General features: G+C 42.3%; 2 protein-coding genes across 6 annotated transcripts; both read left to right on the top strand.

Moving 5' to 3' along the window:
• Window positions 1-1,681: 1,681 nt before the first annotated feature.
• On the top strand, window positions 1,682-10,292 carry LOC128780622 (olfactory receptor 8S1-like). 3 transcript variants are annotated; one of them, XR_008426565.2, is made up of 4 exons: window positions 1,682-2,949; window positions 4,043-4,104; window positions 7,304-8,734; window positions 8,946-10,292. XR_008426565.2 is itself a non-coding variant. In XM_053922001.2 (3 exons), the coding sequence occupies exon 3, from the start codon at window positions 7,319-7,321 to the stop codon at window positions 8,300-8,302; it is 984 nt and encodes a 327-aa protein (XP_053777976.1). In that variant the 5' UTR covers window positions 1,682-2,949; window positions 4,043-4,104; window positions 7,304-7,318; the 3' UTR covers window positions 8,303-10,292. The 3 variants fall into 3 exon arrangements, 2 of the variants coding, with proteins under 2 accessions (XP_053777976.1, XP_053777977.1); XM_053922001.2 differs by having other exon boundaries at window positions 7,304-10,292; XM_053922002.2 differs by lacking the exon at window positions 4,043-4,104 and having other exon boundaries at window positions 7,304-10,292.
• Window positions 10,293-16,078: 5,786 nt separating this feature from the next.
• On the top strand, window positions 16,079-20,633 carry LOC123479051 (olfactory receptor 8S1). Of its 3 annotated transcripts, none has more exons than XM_053919599.1 (3): window positions 16,079-16,152; window positions 17,226-18,234; window positions 19,996-20,633. In XM_053919599.1, the coding sequence occupies exons 2-3, from the start codon at window positions 17,462-17,464 to the stop codon at window positions 20,156-20,158; spliced, it is 936 nt and encodes a 311-aa protein (XP_053775574.1). In that variant the 5' UTR covers window positions 16,079-16,152; window positions 17,226-17,461; the 3' UTR covers window positions 20,159-20,633. The 3 variants fall into 3 exon arrangements, with proteins under 3 accessions (XP_053775574.1, XP_053775572.1, XP_053775573.1); XM_053919597.1 differs by lacking the exon at window positions 16,079-16,152 and adding an exon at window positions 16,334-16,739; XM_053919598.1 differs by lacking the exon at window positions 16,079-16,152 and having other exon boundaries at window positions 16,334-18,234.
• The last annotated feature ends 4,211 nt before the right edge of the window (window positions 20,634-24,844 follow it).

Here is a 24,844-nt window from a genome sequence, read left to right as displayed (position 1 = left end):
AAGTATTCAAAGTCATGAAAGACAAGGGCCTACATACAAGATGATTCTATCCAGCAAAGCTATCACTTAGAATGGAAGGGCAGATAAAGTGCTTCCCAGATAAGATCAAGTTAAAGAAGTTCATCACCACCAAGCCCTTATTATTTGGAATGTCAAAGGGACTATCTAAGAAAAAGAAGATCAAAAATATGAACAGTAAAATAACAACAAACTCACAACTATCAACAATTGAACCTAGAAAAACAAAACCAAAAACGAACGAAGCAAACAACTAGTAGAAGAACAGGTTCACAGAAATAGAGATCACAAGGAAAGTTATCATGGGGAGGGGGGGAATGGGGGAAAAGGTACAGGGAATAAAAAACATAAAGGGTAGGTACAAAATAGATGGGGGGAGGGTAAGAATAGTATGGGAAATGGACAAGCCAAAGAACTTATAGGTATGACCCATGGACATGAACTAAGGTGGGGGAATGATGATGGGAGATGACTACAGGGTGGAGGGGAATAAAGGGGAAGAGAAAAATGAGACAACTGTAATAGCATAATCAATAAAATATATTTTAAAACAAGAAATACAAATTGGTTGTTACAGAATAATCATGGGGATGCAAAGTACAGCATAGGGAATGAAGTAGTCAAAAAATATATATGCATGGCCCATGGGTATGGACAACTGTGTGGGGATTGCCTGAAGTAGTGAGGGGATCTGGTTGGAGGGAGGCAAAGGGGGGAAAGTTAGGACAACTGTAATAGAATAAACAATAAAATATAATTTAAGTTAAAAATAATAATAGGTGTAAAAAAGTAAATTAAAGAATAATAAAGTAAAGCCTAGTATATGACGAATCCTCAATAAGTATTTGTTGACAAATTAAGGAATGAATGATGAGTCTGTCTTAAGAGTCTTTTCTCTTAGATGATCCTAGAAAATGGGAGAAGTTTAGAAATACCCTTTTCTAACATGTAACTCTTGACAGCAAAGCCCCTATCTAATAGCTTTTGTATCCCCATTGTCTAGAATAGTCCTGTCACCTAGAATGGACAGGACAGCATAATGAAAATCCCAGAACCCAGTGGTGAGGCTGACCACCGCCCAGGACCTCAGACACTGAGAAGGACCACATTAGAAAGGTAAGAGGAGCTACTACCCTTCGACCACAGCACCCCTCCACCAGGCCAAACAGCGCCACACCAAGAGGGCCCCTCAGGCACTACTGTTTCTCCAGTGGGAAAAAGAACACCCATGGTTGACATCTAGCTCACCCAGGGTGTGGCACCCTTCCTGAGAGGCCCACTCAGGTCTCACCTCACAGGGCTAACTGGGAGAATTTGAGGCCCTTAACCACTTGGTATCAGACAAAAACAGAGGAGGAACAGGTGAAACCATATATGTACTCACATATTGTTAGAAATTTGAAAGCCTGAAACTCCTAAGTGTTCTTGAGAGCATGAAACAGTAAGAACCTATGCCTCTGGTGGTGGGGATGTCAATTGGGGTAACTACATGGGCCTGAGACTGCCACCCCACAAGTGGGTCAGGTCATTATAGCTTTATCAGCCTGGCATGGGCAAAACTACTTAGGCACATAAAATATCTTCTCTGTTGACTGGCTCCTTTGATCATCACAACTTGTAACGCTGGTGTTGATATTCCCCAGCTCATGTGGGTGGAGGAAAATAACTTAGAAGCAAACCATGGGCCCCTGTATAGCTTCCCTGTGAGCTCCTCACAGGCCCACAGGAAACTGCTACCCAGCCTGATACCCTTCCAAGTCCCTAAACATCCACCTAAGTGTCAGGGCCCTTGCTTTGCTCTGACAGTTTCAACATGCCCTCCTGAGGAGAGTGCCTGATGGTTCTTACACATTCCATCCCTTGTAGTTAATTAGAGTTTGGCATTTGGTGGTGACTTCGGGGAATTCAAAAAATGGGCTCATCTGTCTCCCGAGCCACCAAATTCAGTTGGCCAATTTACTGGTTGCCTTCCCGTTGTGTTATATGTGGAAATTGCCTGCTTCACTGATACTTGGCCCAGTATTTAGACCCACAAAGGCAACTAAAAGTACAGAGGCCCATGGGATTTCATCTGGATCATATGAGAAGATTCGCCGATACCTCTTGTAAGAATCTGAGTGTTTTTCTTCTGTGCTTATTTAGTTAGAAAGACGTAACTAACCGTGTAAGTTACCCAAGACTCCTTCATCAAGAGTCTATCTTCCTGCCACCATTGAGACTTCCAACTAAGGAAAATGAAAATTGCCCTCTGGTTGAATGAATGAGCTCTAGAAGTATTGGTTCTTGTGTACAGAAAGAGCACTCGACTATGGATGACTCCTTAGTGTATGGAAAGACCAGAGCAAAGAGATGTCTTGTGTGCCGAGAAGTGTCAGGAGCTGGGTAACATCCTTCATGATTTCTGTAATGGTCTTCATCCAGGCCACCGCCACCATACCCGGAGACCTACAGCTCACGTTGAGGACTCTCTTCTCACAGGGGCCTTCTCATCATTCTTTCCTTGTGCTGGAGCTCAGCTCTGGACTCTGAGCACCAGCTGTGTCAGGGCTTTAAGGGTTTTTTCTACAAGGATTTTGTCATCAGTTACTCTTACTAGCTACTCAGTCATGTCTCTCTATGCTTCCAAAGTATTGTTAAAAATTGGTTTTGTTGACTTCTTGCATTCTTGCTACAAGTTGCATTAATTATAAATTTCAGGTGTAAGAGAAGCTGAACCGAGCAGGTTCCTACCTATGGGGAAACATATCAGAGTAGACCGGGAGTTCCTGGGGACCTAGAATCCCCTCCTCTTCCAAAAGTCTAATCACATCTGCTAAAGAGAGTTCAATCTTTTGTTCTTCTTTACCTCCCTGTCAGTTCTAGCTGCCAATATTGTAGGTGGTGAGAGGAGAAAAAGGAAAGGACGGAAGAGTTTCGGGAGGAAGTGCTAAGGTATGTGAAGTGTAACTGTCATGCACACTGACTATTTCTCCCTGTTCCAGGAGACCCGCCCCTTCCAAGGTAACAGGGGCAAAGGAGTTCTGCCTTCCAACACTAGACCTGTCATTCCTCCTACCCCATTACTCATCCTCCACAATGACTTCAAATTAAAAACTTTCTCTGTAATTATGCTGAGCAGGTAAAATGTCACACATGGAATAGTCCTCAGCTACCTATATCTTTGGAAATAATAGGATAAGAACATTGGACATGAAGGATTTATTAATTTATAAATAAAATAATGTGTTATGTCCCCCAGAACTGATTGAATTTTAAATTTAGACACAAATTATTTTTAATGTGAATTCACAATAGTGACATTCCAGCATAAATCATCTGGGGTTTTTTATTAAAATGAATTCAACATTTTTCTTAAAATGTCTCAAAAATCAACCTTCTGCTCCACTTCTCCTTAAGATAGAATCTGAAAAAAAATGCAGACGAGAAAAAAGTGGCCACCTGAGAAGTGCTCAGGCAAAACTATCCCCGGCAAACTGGCAAATAAGTATCATATTAATAGGAAAGTACCGGGTTCCAATTTTGGACATACCACTCTCCTCTCTGTAAACAAAGACGCCTGTCCCTCTTCCCCCTTTTCTGAATTTCAAAAATAATCATTAAGACATCCGTGTCAGCGGATTCCACTGTTCCCTCTTTAAAGGCTAGTGAACAGAATTTGGAATTTGTGTTTATCTTTGACTATGCTGTTAAAATAAGCCTGTTCCTATTTTGTCACCAAAGGGTCTGTGTTGAGCACTAGGGTAAGAAAATCTGGAATCCTACAATATGGGCTTCCACCTACCTTGCTAATGGGTTGGGTGGCCAGATGTACATTGTATGTATGTGTGGTAGAATCAACGCCATTATCAGCTCAAAGCTAAGCAGTAAATTGAAAGTGCTTAGAAATTTTTCTATTGGATTGAATGGATTTAACTTGCTAATGAAGAAGACAGAGAGAATGTTTATTTCAACAGGATTCTAGAAGCACATAGATGAGAAAAACAGGAAAATTGACTTTTCCATTTGATTTTCTTCCTTACCACAGAGTCTAAATTAACTTGGGCCACCACCCTAGACCACACATTACCCACTGGACACAACTGACAGGTAACTTGCATCTGATACCTGAGAAGGACTTGAAATATGGGAAGGTGCCTAAATGCTGCATAGCATGAGTGAAGCAAGCCAGGAAGAGCAAGGGCGAATTCATGGGCTGCCCCAGCAGAAATACAACTTGAGTCCTATGTGCAACACCAACACCAGACCACTTTATGTCAGGCAAAAGCCAAAGGATTCACAGATAATTCAGAGTGTCTGTGGGCAAGTAGGGATTATTGTAATAAGTTACCACCCCAGGCAAGTGGGTTCTTCAAGGGGCAGAGTTTGAGTGTATGATGATGGGTCAGATTTCAAGCTTGTTATAAAGAAGGCTATAAAGGCAATTCAGCTTTGGGGATTGGGAGCATTTTATTTGAAATCTAAGTCAAATAAGTACATTCATACAGTAGTTCATGAGAGGATTATGGCAGGCTGTCGGTCCAGTCTAAGTACAACACCCTACACAGTGCAATCTATAGATATTTGTTGATTATTGAATGATTGAGGGGAGGAATAAAGGAAAGAAGGAAGGAGGTAGGTATAGGTGAATAGATGGATGGATAGATGAATAGATGACTAAATGCTGAAGTGGATAAATGAAAAATCAGATGGATAATCAGAGGACATGAGGATGAGTGAGTGAATAGATAGGTGGTTGAATGTTGTGGTTTTCATCAACCTTCCTGATATGGACAAAAATGAGCTAGTGTGTGTGATATGCTCCCTGTGGATCAGGGGTTGTAGGCACTGTTATTTATCAGGAAAGCCTTCTTGCAATCCTTTACAGCTAGGTGATTACCTCCACACTCCTTTGCATTTATTTTTCTTTCAGTCTCCTTCTTGGTTAGTTTGCTTTCGAATCAAGCTGGATTCAAGCTGGGCAAATTTCTCAAGGAGAGGCCCTACATAGCTTTTCCATTCTTTCTACATTTTACAAATTTTGATAAAGACTCATCACATGCCTTATAGTGCAATGTGTATTGGGTATTCAAAACAATATAGAGCTTAATTCCTATCTTCAAAGAACATGTTGCTTCACTGAAAAAGAAGAGAAAAGAAAAACACCTATTACTAAAAGCCAAAACTAAGTGGATATCCAAATGAAGGCACACACACGCACACACACACAAACTCAGAGCATGCATTGCTGAAATGGACACACAGTGAGGAGAAGCACATATACTTAAGAAAACGGGAGTCAGGTACCCAGGTGCTAAAAAACATCACAGATATTGTAGTCATGTACAGATGTGAGGCACATCTGCTCAATCACCCTATCAGTACTGGTACATTGTTTGCTTCAGTTTCCTCATTGCAAAAATTAAGATAATGCAGCCCTCTTGTTTTTGTTGTGATAAATAGCAATACCTAGAACACAAATGGCACTAAAGAAATGTATGAGTCCATGTTTATGGATTTCCAGAGAAACAAATGTATGGAAAAAATCAGAAAATGGTTTGATCTGATGGGGAGATCACTGAAAAGGAACAGACAGAGATCTTTCTGGCACAATGAAAATGCTCTGTGCCCTTGCTGGTGTGGCTCAGTGTATAGAGCACCAGCCTGTGAACCTAAAGGTCTGCAGTTTGATTCCCAGTCAGACACATGCCTGGGTTGTGCGCCAGATGCCCAGTTGAGGGCAAGAGGAAACTGGTCAATGTATCTCTCACACATCAATATTTATCTCCCTCTCTTTCTCCCTCCCGTCCCATCTTTCCAAATACAGATAAAATCTTTCTAAAACATTATAAAATCTGTTATAAAATCTTTATACACAAAATTTTTCAAAAAGAAAGAGAATGCTCTGTATCTTCATCAGTATAATAGTTACGCAGAGTACAGATTTTCAAGTTTTTAATTTTAAAAAATGTACACATGTAAACTTTTTGCATTTCATTGAATGTACAAGTGTCATGTTTTTATTATTATTTATCCACATTGTTGCATGTATCACCAGTTTATCTATTTCTTGCTAAGCAGAATTCCTTTCTGTAATAAACCACCTCATTTTTTTATCCATTGTTTAATCCACTGTCCTTGATGCTCATTTGGGGTTTTTCTCCCCAGTTTATGTCAGTTAGGGTAAAAATGGTGCTGTGAATATTTTTGTACAAGCCGTTCTGCCAACATACTCACTTTGTTAAAGAGTGAAATTGCTGACGCACAGAACAGGTACATGTCTAGCTTTGTGAGAAACCACCCAACTTTCCAAAGTGATTATATTAATTTACACTCTACAAGAAAAGTTCCAGGTGCCCCACACTTTCTGCCAGCACTTGGCAATGTTAGCCATTCCAGTGAGTGTTCAGTGGCTCCTCATTGGGGTCTTCGTGTGCATTTCCCTGATGACTCTGTTGGGCAACTTTTTATAAGCCTTCTGCTCATTCACATGTTTCCCTTTCTGAGAGTCTTTTCTCGTCTTGGGCCCATGTTTTTGTATGGGATATTTGACTTTCTTATTATTGTAATATTTAGTGTGATTGGCATATTTATGATTGATTTATGGGCATAGGTTACATATATGTGTACTATTTTCAATAGTTTTCCCCAGGCTCTAGCTTGCCTATTCTCTCTTGATGGTTTCTTTTGATGGACAATTCAGTTTTGGTTTACCTGTCCTATCATTTAGCTTTATTTTTTATTTAAAAAATAGGTTTAGCAATTTTCTTCCTATATCAACTCTCCAACACACACACGCAGAGCTTTCCAAGTTGATTTTAAGAGTAAACCTTTCACGTGTGTGAAAGATAATAACGGGAAAAACAGCACACATAGTACATAATTTAGTAGTAGACTCTATTACAGAGTCTTGACTTGGAAGTGAAAGATGGAAAATAAGAAGAATAAGAAGGATTAGAACATACTCTGCAGAAAGTTAGCTCTTGACCAGAATGTTACAGAACAAAACCAAAGGCTCAGTTTAAGGAGATAGAAAATTATTCAAGGGTCAAATCGGAAAAAAAGTTTAAATTTCTCTAGAGCTGTTTGTAACAGAAGAGCAACCAATGGAAAGAGCACAGTGAGTTCAGACTTTGCAGCAGGACATCGATGAAGGGAAAGCTATGCTGCAAGGGACACCATGAGAGCTGTCAGACAACTGTAGCAGTGATGGGAAGTTGAGGGGAAGGTATGCACACATAGAAAGGGGGACACTCTGGGCTGCTAGAGGAGGCAGTTAATGCTTCTTTCTCTCTGTTTCCTTCCAAAGGGTTATCATCCTTCAATGGCCTTGAGGAACCACAGCACCATGACTGAGTTCCTCCTCCTGGGGCTGCCTGCTGATCATCCCAGCCAGGCCCTACTCTTTGTGTTTTTCCTGGTAATTTACCTCCTGACTCTGTCAGGGAACCTACTGATGATTCTGGTGATCAGGGCCAACTCTCACCTTCACACCCCTATGTACTTCTTCTTGAGTCACCTCTCCTTCCTGGATCTCTGTTACTCTTCAGTCACGGTGCCCAAGATGTTAGAGAACCTCCTGTCTGAGAAGAAAACCATCTCTGTGGAGGACTGTTTGACCCAGGCCTTCTTCGTGTTTGACTCTGGGGGAACAGAGATCTGCCTCCTTGCAGCGATGGCCTATGACCGCTATGCTGCCATCTGCCACCCTCTACGCTACAGTCAGATGATGAGCGACCAGCTGTGTGTGGGGCTGGTGTGGGGATCTTGGGGCCTGGCCTTTCTGGATGCTCTCATCAACACCCTCCTAGCTTGGAACTTAGACCTCTGTGAGACTCGAGTCATCTCCAACTTCCTTTGTGAGATACCTTCTCTATTCCCCCTCTCCTGTTCCAACAGCTCCAATAACTTTGCTGTCCTGCTCTGTTCTGCCCTTCTGCATGCCTTTGGGACCTTCCTCCTGCTTTTCTACTCTTATGTCCGCATTGTCTCTACCATCCTGAGCATCAGCTCTACCTCAGGCAGAAGCAAGGCCTTCTCCACCTGCTCCTCCCACCTCACTTCAGTGACCTTATTTTATGCTTCAGGCATCCTTCGCTATCTTATGCCCACCTCAGGCTCCCCATGGGAGGTGGTTTTCTCCATGCAGTACAGTGTGGTCACTCCCCTAGTGAACCCCCTTGTCTATAGCTTAAAGAACAAAGAAGTAAAAGCAGGTCTGAAAAATATGTTGCAAAAAAGTGTACACCTTTTCTGGAGGTTACCATGTTTTCTGCTAGGTTACAGAGAACACATACAGGATGGTTGAGAAAGAGCATAATCACATCAAGTTACATAAGTAATAGATACAAAGGTAAATTTTGTTCCCTCATAACGTCAGACATAACAAGCTATCTCCTAAAGCCTCCTTTCTTGGACGTGCTCACAAAAATGCAGCAAATCACTTGCTTGCTTTGGTTTCTATTTCATCTTTCTCAGTGGCAGAAAAATATGTATCAGAGAACTATTTCAATCCAAATAATTTCGTTGCAGACCTCTGTATAATAGTGGTATATTTTTCCTTTTGTTTGTGTAATATTAACAAAATCCCTAGCATTGAAAAAACTGTTTATGTCCTGCATGCTCACCTGGATTCCTATGGGTATGAATTTAGAGTTACAGCCTTGCTTCAAAGTGAAAAACCAAGGTCTCTGAACGAAGAAAGACATCGGCTTCAGATTCACGGAGGAGTGAGTGGAAGGTGGGTTTAAGATGAGCTCTGACTGAAAAGGGTGTCCAGGCAAGGCAGGTGCAGCTTCAGTGTCTGAGAGAGGAAGTCAGCTTGTTGGACTTTAGTCCAGGCTGACAGACACCTTCCACAAGCCCTGTGAAGCATTATCTGCTATGTGACAAATGTAGCGAATGCCACTCATTCTAGGGTGGTATAGAAGCCCTGCTTTTTCCCCTTCTAGGTTTTACTGGTGCCACAGAAGAAGTGTGGTAAAGCTTGTTCTGGGGAAAGTGATGAGATTTAGATCAGAAGTGCATCAAGTAGAGAGGATCCTAGATAGGAGTTTCCTGAGAGACAAAAGAATGGTCATAGAGAAGAAGACCAGTCAGAAGAACTGCATGAAGCCACCTACCAAAGCATCACAGACATCTACATAAAACTGCTTGCTAAACCATCTTAGAAACCCAAAGGTAAAGCCATACGGACACTGTTATTTATTCTGAATATCTTAAGTGAAGATGATTTAATGCTAAGTCATTAGCCCTGACTGGTGAGCTCAATGGATTGAGCGCAGGCTGTGAACCAAAGGGTAGCCAGTTTCATCCCCAGTCAGGGCACATGCCTAGTTTGCAGGCCAGGTCCCCAGTACTGGGCGCTCGGGAGGCAACCACACACTGATATTTCTCTCCCTCTCTTCTCCTTCTCTTCTTCTCTCTCTAAAAATGAATACATAAAAGTCTTAAAAAAATACTAAGTTACTAGAATTGAGCGGGGCCCAGAGAAGCAGAAAAGCATAAAGCTATACCAACCCTAGACTGAAGCTGATGATTCTACCTTGGCTGCTCTGCTGCTGGGGGCATCGGAGCCAGGACCATTTAGGAGAGGAACCGCAGATGATGCTAGACTCCTGAAGAAGGGCTGTGCTGCTCCTGTCAGAGTCAGAACATGGCTGCAGTGCTGTCTCCTCACCCTCATCTTCCTCTTCCTGCATCCTCTGCTTCTTCTTCCTCTTTTTCTCCTCTTTCTCCTCCTCCTCCTCCTCTTTCATCATCTTCGTCTTCTCCTTCTTCTCCTTCTTTATTATTAGTATTTTTAAAACAGACCACTGCCTCCAATTGGTTAAATGTAACCAGAAGACTATTAGCAAGAGACTCAGAGAAATGTCCTACGCAGGCTTCCAGCCAAAACAATGTAAAGTCAAGAATGTAAGGATGAATGTAGCGCTTGTAAATGTGACACTCCTGGGCAAGAAAAGAAGATTACAAAGGACACACCTTGGGAGGACAGGAACTGAGAACCTGGGTCTGTACCTGCCCCACAGAGCTACTGGCTGAGGTATTCACTGCCCCAATGAAAGCGTAGGAATGCAGGCAAAGGACATGTGAAATTTCTGTAACTCTACTCTAAGGCAAACTAGTGCAATTTGGGGCTCTAAGAGGCCTGTGGGTTTTTTCTCCACTCTGGAAACTCTGGAAATTACCAGACAGCCTTCAGAAAGAGGCTGCTTAAGGCCCCCTGCTCCTTTTTTGTCCCCCTCTTCCTTGGGGTGTTTATGTTCCTGCCAGGGCACTGCCCCTCTGCAGACCCTGCCCTGGCTCTTTCAGTGATCCAGCAAATTCACCCAAGATTTTCTTCTTCGTGTTTCATTGTTTTTTTTTTTTAAAGGAAATTTGGCTAAAGCAATTTTGTGTTATGATGACCTCTACTGACAAAACAGTGGCAAAATACCTCTTGTTACCTAATTTCAGAATCTCATACAAGGCAGACCTCATGTAGCTCCTTCCCGTACTGTGCCCTCCTTCAGGTCTGTTTCCAACTGGGGCAATTTCCAAAGTTTGCAGCCAACATGCCCTTTTCATTTAATGGCATTTTAAAAGGAGTATTTGTCACATGTTTAATTCTCAGCATCTAATTCATTAAAGGTACAGAGTCTAGAACTCATAACTGCTTTCAGATATTTTATCATACTTGCAGTTTTTGCAATACATAGACTTATGAAGCATGTAAACAGCTATTTGTTATTTTCCACATTACAGACCACAAGACTGAAAATATTTCATGGATTCTGCTAAGCAGTTTAAATGATTTTTTACTTTACTTTTGACTATGTTGAAATCATAAGTTTATTGATTTGTGTAAATATTAATATTTTTCTTTATATTTTTAATTATAAATTATTAACTACAGAAACATTGTTATAGTACACAGTGAAAACCACTGTTAACATTTAAGTATACCTCAGCCCAATTTTTCTATGACCAATGTCTTTAGGGTGCATTCTCATACATAGCTGGAACTATAATTTATAAGAATTTTGTCTGTCATTTTACTTATCATAAAATAAAAATTCTACATTTTCAATAATATTGTAGTCTATATTATATTTTATCAGAAACAAAGGTCCGCTTATTTAACAATTTTCCTATTAAACATTTGCAGTGTTTCCCCATTTCACTCAATCATTTATCTAGCAATTGTTTAAAGAGTTCTCCCCTCTTCTTCCCTCCTTTTTTCTGCCTCTTTTCTTTTTTATTTTTTGTGATAAGTTCTCATGGAGTAGAACCAGCCTTGCTGAGGTAATGGTGAAAAGCATAGGCTTGGGTGACAAAAAGAAAGGGCAGCAAGAGCAGGGGTGGCCAGACTATCAGGCCTTTGTCCTGGGGACTTACATAGTTGGCAGCATTGGGGTGAGGGAGTTACATATTGATAGGTGGGTAAAGGTGGTGTCAGCTCCCCCTGTGGAACATGACTACCCACCCCTCCCCACTGATAACCCTGCATGTGATTTCTGTGATTCTGTTCCTGTTCTAGTTGTTTGCCTAGTTTCTGTTCCATTTTTGTTTTTGTTGCTTTAGGTGCAGTTGTTGATAGTTGTGAGTTTGTTGTCATTCTACTGTTCATAGTTTTGATCTTCTTCTTTTTCTTATGTAAGTCTCTTTAACATTTCATGTAATAAGGGCTTGGCCATGATGAACTCCTTTAAGTTGACCTTATCTGGGAAGCACTTTATCTGCCCTTCCATTCTAAATAGCTTAGCTGTATAGAGTAATCTTGGATGTAGGTCCTGGCCTTTCATGACTTCAAACAGTTCTTTCCAGCCCCTTTTTCTCTGCAAGATTTCGTTAGAGAAATCAGCTGATAATCTTATGGGAACTCCTTAGTAGGTGACTGTCTCCTTTTCCCTTGCTGCTTTTAAGATTCTCTCCTTTTCTTTAATCTTGAGTAATGTAATTAATGATGTGCCTTGTGTGTACTTCCTTGAGCCCAAATTCTTTGGGACTCATTGAGCTCCCTGGACTTCCTGGAAGTCTATTTCCTTTGCCATATTGGGGAATTCTCCTTCGTTATGATTTCAAATAAGTTTTTAATTTCTTGCTCTTCCTCTTCTCCGTCTAGCACCCCTATGATTCACATGTTGTAAAGTTTAAAGTTGTCCTGGAGATTCCTAAGGTTCTCCTCATTTTTTTAAATTCTGGAATCTACATTCTGATGCAGTTGAATATTTATTTCTTCCTTCTGCTCCAAACCATTGATCTGAGTCCCAGTTTCCTTCACTACACTGTTGGTTCCCTGTATTTTTTTCATTAATCCACTTTTCATACCCTTCACTTTTTCCTCTATTTTGCAACCATACTCAAACATTCCTGCAAGCGTCTTGATTCCCAGTGTTTTGAACTGTGCATCTGATATGTTGGCTATCTCTTCATTGTTTAGTTGTATTTTTTCTGGAGCTTTGATCTGTTCTTTCTTTGAGCCATATTTTTGGTCTTGGTGTAGCTGTTATGTAGGAAGGGGCAGAGCCTTAGGTGTTCACTGGGTTGGGCTAACCCTCTTTGCTGCGCTGTGACGCTGTCTATGGGAGAGGGGGTCTGAGAAGGAACAATACCGCTTGCTCAGCTCTTGCCTCACTTTCTGTCACTTCCCTAGCTCCCCACAGTTTGTGCCCTTTCAGGTGCTGATTCCCAGGTGTGTGGGTTTGTGTACATTCTAGGACCCTGTGAGCCTCTCCAACAGACTCTCCTGTGAGATTGGGAGTTTCTCCCACCTTCACAAACCCCACATGCTTTTACAACCATAGGTTTTCAGTCTTTAGTTTCCCGTGCTGAAACCCTGGGTTTCGTGGTGTGTCTGGCTCCCCAGTTGTTCCTCCTGCTTATCAATGCAAAAATGTGGAACCACCTGGTCCGCCAGCCCCCACCTCTCCTGCATGGTCAGTTGCCTTGCTGGACATCCTCTGCACCCGGCTTCCAGTCTCTGCCCCTCCTACCAGTCTGCATGAATGTTTCTTTAACTCTTTGGTTGTCAAAATTCCATGCAGTTTGATTTTCTCCATTCTGCTTGTTTTTTGTTTTTCAATTCATTCCTACTTTCTTTTGGTTGTGTGAGGAAACAAAGCATTTCTACCTATGCCTCCACCTTGGACAGAACTCCTCTCACTGTTCATTGTTCACCTGTGATCTCTGTACCACTGGCTGATAAAAATTGACTTCCAGTCAGCAGTTCTGCAAGCATCGGCTCTAGTGCTAGGATGTGGGAGTTTTGGGAACACCCTGCTGATCCTTCTCACTGCAAGGTTCCCTGACCTAGAACACTTGACTCCTCTTCACTCTCCTCTATCCTACCCCTTCTCCAGTACTAGCAGCACCCCATAAGCTCTTTCTACAGAGGAATCCAACCCCAAAAACCACATGGGATGTGACAACTGTGAGAGTCTAAAGCCATCTCTCTACCAAGATAAGCAATGTCTCTCCCCTTGAAAATTCACATATTCTTGTCATGTAAAGCAGTGGGGAAGCAGGTTGCTGCATTTCAACCTGCCTTCTCTGCCTTCTCAGCTCCTCCAGGTCTTCTCACCTGGGCTCAGACAGGCACAGAGGAAAGGTCAGCAAGTCTACTGCTGAAGCAGAAGACCAACAGAGAAATGAGATCTGTTTCTTCAGCTTCCAGGCACTCCATGCTTTGTGTGTTTTTCCTGGGACCCCATTCATTTGCATTCTACAAAAGGAAAGTGATATTTCCTTCTCCATCAAAAAAGAATGACATGAGTTCTCACCACTAATGTGAAGTCCCAATTAAACCAATGAAATAAACACCCTTTCCCCTTTGTTACAATCCCAAAATTTTTATATAGCCAGGGAAGGATGGAATTGGTGATAACTAAAGGTAGTATTGCAGAATCTGCTATCCTTGACCATTATTGGTAGGTATTATCAAATGTAGGGTATCTATGTTGTGGGAATACAAGTTGGCTTAGCCACTATGGAAAACAATACAGAAGTTCCTCAAAAAATTAAAAATAGTACTACTGTATGGCCCAGCAATCCCACTTCTCAGTTTATACCCAAAGGAAATAAATACAGGGTATCGAAGATACCCCATGTGGACTCCCATGTTTATTGCAGCATTATTCACAATACCCAAGATATGGAAGTGCCCATCAACAGAAGAATGGATAAAGCAGATGTGGTACACAATGAATAATGTGGTATACAGTGGAGTACTATTTGGCCATGAGAAAGAAGGACATCCTGCCACTCACAACATGATGGAAACTGACAACATTATGCTAAGTGAGACAAGTCAGCAAAAGACAGGTAATGTGTGGTATCACTTATATGTAGAATCTAAAAAAGGCAAACGCATAAAAACAGACAGTAATTGGTGGTTACGAGCAGATGGGGTGTGGAGAAACAGGGCAGATCATGTTTAAGGGTGAAAACTTGCAATGAGGAGTAACTCCAAGAGCTCCAATGCACAGTTCAATGAATATAGACAACAAAAGTCTACTATAATTATAACACTCACTAAGAGACTAGAACTTAACTACTCTAACTGTGGATGGAAAAGGGGCCCATATACTAACCCTGACAAGTTCAGAGAAGGCCTGCGAGGTGGGCCTTACCAACTCAGAGAACAAAAGTAATCACATGGAATGGTCTGAACATAAACATTTCTAACTAAAGGCAGGTCACAGCAGGTGGTCACATCCTAGGCCTGCAGCTTCCTTACCAAAGGTCAATCTTTGCCCCTAGTGAGCCTGTCTATCGTCCTTTTGCATCTAAAACAACACACCTCTGGAACTTCAGAGTAATCTCTTCTCTAGACCCCTCAGGGCATGACCACAGGCACCAGAGCAGGAGACCACAGAGCCCCTCAGTGTTATCTTGGTCCCACCTACCAGCTTACCTGCTGTGCATGTTAATTATTACCTGTTCTGTATCCACCAACCTAAAAGTATGTGGCTCTCCATTTTGCTTCTTATTCAATCTCTGCCTTGCTTTCTCCTGCCCCCTGAATCTCCTGCCTCCTTACATCACTTCCTTTTACTCTAATCTATAAAATAAGCTGCAAAACTGCCATGCTCTGGAGCATTTTTCTCAATTCACTGAGATATTGCTTCCTGGCAATTGTCATCAGTTTGGCTCAAATAAACTCAAAAAATTCTCTACTGCTTTAGATGTTTCTCACACGGACATAACCACTACAAATGCTAATTATTTAACGTGGTGGAGGTACTGTTACCACTACAATGGCAATCATATTGCAATATATAAATGTTGGATCTGCACAGTTGTAGTCTATGAAAAGAGAACAAGCCAACAGCAAAACCTCTGGAACAGTCAAAGTGGTACTCCAGTTGTCCTTAATGGTATGACTCCCTGCCTGGTGATGCTGCAGGTAGATTCTTTGGTGACTTCCATGGATAATCAAATGAAAATGTGATATCCCGAAAACACACACCGCTTACATATACTTTCTACTTCTGTATATGTTTAAACTTGTCTATAATAAAAAGTGTTTACCACAATTAAAATTTTGTTTTAAAGTTTTTCATCTATTTGGATTTCATTTGAACTGCAATAAATGCATGAATTAATTTTGGATGACATATTATATTTTCATTTTCTTCTTTTCTCATTAAAATATCTTCAATAACTTTTTCATTTTACATATCTTCAATATCTTTTTTATTTTGTCTTTTATCATTACCATATTTTTATGATCACAAATATAAATATAAAAATAAGAAAATGGGAAGGAAGAGAAGAACAGAGGCAGGGAGGAAGAGAGAAGGGACGGGAGGCAGGCTATGAGAGAGGGAGGGAATTTTAACATTTAGGACTAGAAAACCTTGGAACTCCATATTTCTATCTTTACAAATTATTGGCCACCTTAGGGCCCTGCTCATATGATGCAACCCCCTGAAATAAGACTGATGCTGAGGGAAGAGTTGGCCCTGGAGAACTCATTCAGATTCAGAGCAGGCCCTCTGCCTAAGGGCCTCTCCAGGGACCTCTCTCACTCTCTAGGTCTAGCCAGGATCAAGTCCCTCCGGCCATTGTTACTTGGGCAGCAGAGCCAAAAAGCCTTCCCTTTGCACAGAAAGACTACAGGGACATTTCCCTGTTCAGAAGTTCCATCCCTGTGTCTCCTAAAGGAAGGACAAGGTCAGGGAAGCCACAGCTCTAACCATGTCTGTGGCTTTTGCTCCAGTGTTGGAACAGATGCCATTCAGGCATCCTCCACTGACAGCATCTCTTGTTGGCCTAGGGAGCCCAGGGGAAGAGAAATCTCCTTCTTATTAAAATCGATCTTCTCCAAAAACTGTCCATTCTGGGAACCTGTGAACATGCAGCCATGAATAGAAATTAGATCCTCATTTACCATCCAGGAGGGAGGGCTGACCATTTTGCCTTCCTCTGATCTAGACTAAACCCTACAATGTTCCATTTTACCATATGATCTGTGTGTTCTTTTATCTTTTGTCTTATTTATTTGTTTGTTTATTTGCTTCAGCTTTTGCAATCCCTATAATGTGGAGAATACGGTCCAAGTTTGACTTGGTTTTATACGAATCTCCTGGTACCAACTCAGGGAATAGGCAGTCTTTGCAGACTGTCTCGTTAAAGCCTGAAATTCAGGGCAAATTACAGATTCACACCTACCCTGGGATGGGAAGGCCTTGGAGTGACTTGGTGTGCACAACCCTTACTTCCATTTTGAGGACTCCTTCATGCCCACCTTCGTGAAACCAGTAAGCACCCCTGTGCACCACTTCTGCTTGGGTTGGCACAGAAGACGAGGAATTTTCTGCTTAGTACCACAAAAGGCCAAGGAAGATCGTTCTGCAATATTTAGCATTTCTAAGTTGAAATGGACTTTAGAAATTGCATGGTTCTCCCGGACTGTTTTCTCTTAATGAATTTGTTTTGTTGGTGGTGTTGTTTTAACTCACACATTTACAGTGGCATGAGAAAGGTCTTGTGCCATCATCAGCTGTCACAGTACCCCTATCAATCTTTCAAATAATCCTCATGGTCTGTCAGCCAGATGGTCAGCCAAACCTTTACTACTACTCACTCACTAAGCCAGTCAGCCCTCCTGTGGTTTGATCTCAGTTCCTTTTGGAGCCAGAGAAGCTGGAGAAATGACCCTCTCAGTGCTCTGGCATCTGTTACCAACCCCTGTCCTTTCCTTCTCCAGTCGGGATAATCTCTGCTCTCTTCTCTTTCCCTCCTAGGTCTCATTATCTGCACTCTTTCTCCCACCTCTCCACCTTGGCCAATAGGTTACTGCCTTAAGCTGGGAAGGGCTGATGAGGTCCAACAAGGCAGGGCTGCCTTTGCTGCATGATCTCTCCTGGGTCTGCCGTGAAGCTTGACTCACAATGCCTCATCACCAGGCATCTTCTGAGACTGGACCCTTTTGAGCATTCTTTTCCATTTGTGTCCCTCTGAAGGAAAACTTGACTGCTCCATGGAAATTGGCAACATAACCACCGTCACTGCATTTGTTCTCCTAGGACTATCCAACAACCCTCAGATCCAGGCAATACTCTTTGTACTGTTCCTGGTGATTTACCTCCTGACCCTCATGGAGAACCTGCTGATGCTGCTGGTGATCAGAGCTGATTCCCATCTGCACAGCCCCATGTACTTCTTCCTGAGTCACCTCTCCTTCCTCGATGCTTTCTATTCCTCAATCATTGTGCCTAAACTGCTCGAGAACCTTCTTTCCAAGTGGAAGACTATCACCCTTCCTGAGTGTTTCACCCAGATTTCCTTGGTCATATTTTCTGGAGCCACTGAAGCGTGCCTCCTTGCAGTCATGGCCTATGACCGGTTCCAGGCTGTGTGCCACCTACTGTTGTACATGGTGGCTATGAACAGGAAAGTATGTATTGGCCTGGTGGGAGCATACTGGGCCATAGGAGTGGGGACTGGCCTAGTAAACACCTTTCTCCTGGCTCAGCAGCACTTCTGTGGCCCCAACCTCATCAGCAGTTGTTTCTGTGAGCTTCCTCCAGTGCTCCTGTTGGCCTGTTCTGACTCCTACATTAGCAATGCCGCCATCCTGACAACCTTGGTGTTCCTGGGCTTTGGCACCCTTGTCCTATTGCTGGGTTCCTACACCCGCATCATCATGACAGCCCTGGGCATCAACACTACCTCGGGTCGAAGCAAAATCTTCTCCACTTGCTCTTCTCATGTTCTTGTGGTCATCATATTTTATGGTTCAGGAATATTCAGGTATGTCATACTATACCTCCTGAAAGTAAATATAGGATATTTCTTACCCTCAGTGGCCTTCATCTGTAGAACAGAACATTGCAAAGTACCAGGATAATACTCAAGATGGAATTCAGGAAGCTACGTTCTAGTTTTGGCTCCACTGTAGACTAACTGTGAATTAGAAAAAATCCCTTTTCTTTTTCAGACCTCAGTGGGCTACTCTAAAAAATGAGCTTATACAAGAACTAAAATTGTTCCTACTTTCATTAACCTATGATTTGGGAGTTCTCGTAAAGGAAATCAGGAAACCTTGTTTAAAGTTCAGTAGATATTTATTCAGTGCAAGACGAAAAATAAAACATATTCTTGAAATAGATCTCATCTTTTCTGTGGGAAGATGATGTCTCCAAAGCCTATTTATGCTATAACTATCTATTAGGCACCTGCAAGACACCAGCTGCTTTACATGATCAATCTTAGTATGTATCATGCTACAAGAGAAATATTAACCCCACTTTCAAGTAAGGAACCTGACTTTCAGGAATAACAGGCAATTTCTAGAAGGTCCCAGAACAAGCCAATAATGGAGTCATAATTTAAAATAAGTCTCACTGACCTCAAACCTCATGCTGTTCTCTACCATGCTTCTCTCAAACATAAACAACTACAGCTGATGAGTTCTCGCTTACTAGGAGACACAATAATTATGGTGTGTGCTCTCCGTTAGTAAAATAGGGGTGGATTTGCACAAATTGTTCCATGTTTCTCTCACCTGCTTGAGACTTGGAGCAAAGCCATGGCTGGAAGAGGATGGTAAAGAATGGTCTGGGAGAGCTCACCTGAGCCTGTGAATAATTGTCATCATCTCTCTATCTCCGTTTCCTCGTATGCCATTGGGGGACAATAGAATTTCTCCTACCTACCTCACAAAAATTATTTTTGGGAGAAATAAATTAGAGAATGAAAAATTACAGTAAAACAAATACCTTTTCAACCAAACACACCAGCACCCACAGAGAACATTTCAATGACGATGGTACCACTGTTTAAAAAATAATAATAATAATAATGCTTCTTTGGGAAATACTGTCACTGGCATTCAACATGATGCATCCAAAATTTTAGCCTTATTATTTTGGATTCATGGATTGCACTTAACACACTTTTATACTTCCCATTATTTAAGAAGCATGCTTCCTTTCTGAGTCAGAGAAAAAGGCACCTTAAGATAAATGTTTGTTGCACTAAGCATTATAAAACTAATGTGCTATGACTCTGAGGGTAGCTCCCAGACTTTGGAATGTTGAGAACAATGACAGCTTTATTGAACTAAGCATACAGTTTTGTAAGGAACAATGATCACAAGTTGAGAAGATGTAGTTGTATACATTGGGAAAAGAAGATAAAAATTCCTCATATTATTCATAGCTAATACAGAAACATGTTTTGAAGAGTATGAAGTGCTGGGGAGATGCATGGAATTATTATTAGTTCTGCTTGCACCTGCAGCACTTAATCTGCCTGAAAACTAACTTTTCCCCAGTGCAGCTTCTGTAATATTCTGCATAAGATCATGCATGTTTGGAGGCCTTTGAAGGCAGAGATGCCTGACTTCTCACTGACCACAGAGTCATTTCCACGTGCTGCTACCAGTGATATTCGGCTCAGCCCTGAGGACTCTCTTTGCAGATTCTCCAAGATAGGATGGACAGCAGCTGCCAACAGTGCTGTGGCCATTGTCCTGAGCCTAGTTTATCCCTTTGTGCAATTACCTTCCAGGTACATGACTCCAGCATCTGGCTCAGTCCTGGAGCAAGTGCTCTCTGTGCAGTACAGTGTGGTGACCCCTCTGTTAAACCCCCTCATCTACAGTCTGAAGAACCAGGAGGTGAAGGCAGCTCTCAGGAGGGTGCTGGCCAGGAAGCCCAGAATGACCTTCTAACCTGGCCTCCACTGCCTCACCAGGAGGAAGTTACAGGAAAGAAGAGGACGTCAGAAGAGCTGTCACCATGCAGCTATCTCAGCACTCATTCTTTTCCAAAACAGAAGCCTTAGTTCTTCTGACTCCAGTCAAGTCAGATTTCCAGTCAAGCTTCCATAGACCAGATGACATCCATCCACGGGGGGCCCAGTCACCACCCATGAAAATTGGTACAGCTTCACTGGCCATTTCTACAACCATTGCTCATTCCTTGTCCTTTCTACCTTTCCTCTTTCTTCCTCCTCCTCACTCTTTTACTTTTGTCTATGCACAAAGTGTAAACCGACCTATCTGACCACTAGCAAATATTCCACTGCATTCTGGGGGAGCCCCTTTTGGTACTGTGAAACCCAATTTCCCCTTTGTTCTCTTCCCAATATATTCCTGGGAAGATTTACAGCTCCATAATAACATAGAAAGAAATAAAATAGGTGTGTCTCCTCGTATCTTTGTTCTTGACAAGTCACATGTAAAGCAAAGCCTAGCAAGTTCCGCTTAAAGGGCCTGTGCACAGACTAACGTGGACTCACTCCCTCTGAGCTCCAGCACAGGAGCAGCAGATTGAAAGGCACCAAAGGCACACAGGGAGAGAATGAAGTGTCTGGCATCATGGCAAGAACTGGGGAGCAGCTTTCTCCCAGAAAAATGCTGTCAGAGGCCACTGTTCCTTTTCTGAATGCTCCCAATCTCCCCCCACACCTACTCCCACAGAGCCACAGAAGAGGCAGGCAGGTGCCATATCTGAGATTTCATCATGCTGATTCACGCTGTTTGCCTTATCCTGCTGATTTCCTGAGGTTCTGCCCAACTCAACTTTTGGGCCCAACAAAGCTGTTTCCATACAAGTGGCTTTTCTTGGCTTATGCTTCAGATATTCCTACATTCTCTCAAATAACCAGCATCTGGCCTCAGCATGCCCCATGCCTATTGCTAAGTGGCCCCAGGCCCAGCACTAACATCAGCCAGCCTTGGTTCACATCTTGGACTTATTTGGACACCTCCAAATCTGGCACAAGTAGCAGTTAACTGCAGATCATTCTGTAGCTTATGCCAGGTGGCTCCAGTCAGAACACAGGTGGTGGCTGACCTTTGCCTGCACCTCTCAGAAGGCACCAGAGCCTGCACACCCAGTGGAAAGCCACAACCACAGTGCAGCACCACCACCCTGCCACCTCCATAAGCAACTGCTCAAGGGGCAGAATCAGTGAGCACACTCAAGGGGCAGACTGAGCTCTCTGCTGAAGTAAGTCCTGCTCTGTGGAGTGAGTCCCTGCATAGCAGATCCTCCACAGTGGTCGAACGTTGGTGATCTGTGGTCACAGTCAATCCTTGCAGCTGACTGGCCTGGGTAAATCCCTCCCATTGAACTGCCAATACCAATTAAGGCTCAACTACAGGAGGAGGGTGTACACAGCCCACAAAATGGGTACACCTCCACCCACTGGACACTATGGGTTGTAGGGTAGGCTGTACCACTGGATCCTATATGACACTTACTACATTAGGCTATTTTACCAAACCAGAGAGTCATCGCAACTCTACATAATACATAGAAACAAACACAGGGAGGTGGCCAAAATCAGGACACAAAGAAACCTGGGTCAAGTGAAAGAAGAGTTCAAAACTCCAGAAGAAGAACGAAACAAAATGGAGACAAGCAATCTACTAGATACAAGGTTCAAAACACTGGTTATAAGGATGCTCAGTGAACATAGGGGAACAGTAGGTGAAATTAGAACTTCAACAGCAAAACACAGGGCATGGAAACCATAAAAAAAAACAGTCAGAAATGAAGGATACACTAACTGAAAGAAAGAACAATTTATAGGGAATCAACAGAAGAGTACATGAAGTGGAGTACCAAGTAGTGATTTAGAATATAAGGAGGCAAGAAATACCCAGGTAGATCAACAAGAAGAAAAAAATGAGGAGAGTGAAGCAGCCCCTGGGACAACTTTGAGCATACCAATATTTGTTTCATGAGAGTGCCAAAAGGAGAAGAGAGCAAGAAACTGGAAACCTATTTGAAAAAATTATGACAGCAAACTTCCCTAACTTGGTGAAGGAAATAGACATACAAGTCCAGTAATCTCAAAGAGTCTCAAACAAGATGAACCCAAAGAGGCCCACACCAAGACACATTTTATTCAAAATGCCAAACGATAAAGACAAAGAGAGAATCTTAAAAGCAGCAAGAGAAAACACCATTAGTTACCACAAGGGAGTTCCCATAAGACTGTCAGCTGATTTCTCAAAAGAAACTTTGCAGGCAAGGAGGGATTGGCAAGAGATGTTCAAGGTGATGGAGAGCAAGGACCTACAGCCAAGATTACTCTACCCAGCAAACCTGTCATTTAGATCAAAGGACAGATAAAAGGCTCCCCAGACAAGAAAAAAACTAAAGGATATTATCATCACCAAAGCAGTATTATATGAAATGTTAAAGAGTCTCCTTTAAGAAGATGAAAAAAAATGAGCAATAAAATGGCAATAAATACACATCTATCAATAATTGAATCTAAAAAAAAATAAATGAACAAGCAGCACAGAAACAGAATCACAGATACAGAGAATGTTTTGACAGTTGCCAGATGGGAGGAGTATCAGTGTGATGGGAGAAAATGGTCAAGGGATTAAGAAGTACAAATGGGACTTCTGGCCAATGGAGGCATAGGAAAATACACTTTGGCTCTTTGCACAACCAAAGGAAGGCCAACAACAAATTTAAAAACAATAAATACCCAGAACTACCAGAAAATTGAACTGTATGGAAGTCTGACAACCAAGGAGTTAAAGAAGAAACATTCATCCAGGCCTGTAGGGAGGTTGGAGATAGGCAGCCAGGGTGGAGAGGACTGGCAGCAAGCTGGCAAGTGGAGGACTGGGCAAGGTAGCCGCTGGCAGACCGAGTGAGGCAGCTGCTGGTTGAGTGGGTAGTCCCACATTTGGGTGCAGATAAACCACGAATAGCACCTGGAGAGCAAGCCCAACCACACAACACAGGTTTCTAGCATGGGAAATAAAGTCTCAAAACCTCTGGCTGAAAAAAACATGTGGGGGGGTTGAGGATATGGGTGAAACTCCCATCCTCACAGGAGAATTCGTTGGAGAGACCCACAGAGTCCTAGAACATACACAAAACCACCCAGCCAGGAATCAGCACCAGGAGGGCTCAATTTGCTTGTGGGTAGTGGAGGAAATGACTGAAAGCCAGTGGAGAGCTGAGCAGTGGCATTGTTCCCTCTCCGACCACCCACCCCACATACAGTGCCACAACCAAGCAACCTGGTTGCCCCACCCAGGTGAGTACTTAAGGCTCCGCCCCTTAATTGGTAACAGGCACATGGAGACAAAAAAATATGGCCCAAAAGAAAGAACATATCACAGCACCAGAAAAAGTACAACTAAGCAATGAGGAGATAGCCAACCTATCAGATACACCGTTCAAAACACTGGTAATCAGGATGCTCAAAGAAAAGGTTGAGAATGGTTGTAAAATAGAGGAGAAAGTGAAGGCTATGAAAAGTGAAATAAAGGAAAATTTACAGGGAACCAACAGTAAAGGGAAGGAAACAGGGACTCAAATCAATGGTGTGGACCAGAAAGAAGAAATAAATATTCAACTGGAACACAATGAAGAAACAAGAATTCAAAAAAAAATGAGGAGAGGATTAGGAACCTCTGGGACAACTTTAAACGTTCCAACATCCAAATCATAGGGGTGCCAGAAGGAGATGAGGAAGAGGAAGAAATTGAAAACTTATTAGAACAAATAATGAAGGAGAACTTCCCTACTCTGGCAAAGGAAATAGACTTCCAGGAAGTGCAGGAAGCTCAGAGAGTCCCAAAGAAGTTGGACCCAAGGAAGCACAGACCAAGGCACATCATAATTACATTACCCAAGGTTAAAGAGAAGGAGAGGATCTTAAAAGCAGCAAGAGAAAACAAGGCAGTTACCTACAAAGGAGTTCCCATAAGACTATCAGCTGACTTCTCTAAGGAAACCTCACATGCAAGAAGGGACTGGAAAGAAGTATTCAAAGTCATGAAAGGCAAGGGCCTACATTCAAGATTACTGTATCCAGCAAAGCTATCATTTAGAATGGGAGGGCAGATAAAGTGCTTCCCAGTTAAGATCAAGTTAAAGAAGTTCATCACCACCAAGCCCTTATTATATGAAATGTTGTTAAAGGGACTTATCTAAGAAAAAGAAGATTGAAACTATGAACAGTAAAATGACAACAAACTCACAACTATCAACAATTGAACCTAAAAACAAAAACAAACTAAGCAAACAACTAGAAGAGGAACGGGTTCACAGAAATAGAGATCACAAGGAAGGTTATCATGGGGAGGGGGAGGGGAAGAATTGGGGAAAAGGTACAAGGAATAAAACCATAAAGGGTAGGTACAAAATAGCCAGGGGGAGGTTAAGAATAGTATGGGAAATGGACAAGCCAAAGAACTTATAGGTATGACCCATGGACATGAAGTACGGTGGAGGAATGATGGTGGGAGAGGGCTACAGGGTGGAGGGGAATAAAGGGTAGGAGACAAATGGGACAACTGTAACAGCATAACTCAATAAAATATATTTTAAAAAAATGAAGTACAGACTTCCGGCCAAGATGAGACATAGGTAGTCAC

The sequence above is a fragment of the Desmodus rotundus genome, chromosome 3 (genome assembly GCF_022682495.2).
Source record: "Desmodus rotundus isolate HL8 chromosome 3, HLdesRot8A.1, whole genome shotgun sequence".
Classification (NCBI taxonomy): Eukaryota; Metazoa; Chordata; class Mammalia; order Chiroptera; family Phyllostomidae; genus Desmodus; species Desmodus rotundus.
The sequence above is the reverse complement of the archived record's forward strand: the minus strand, read 5'-3'. Positions and strand labels throughout refer to the sequence as shown.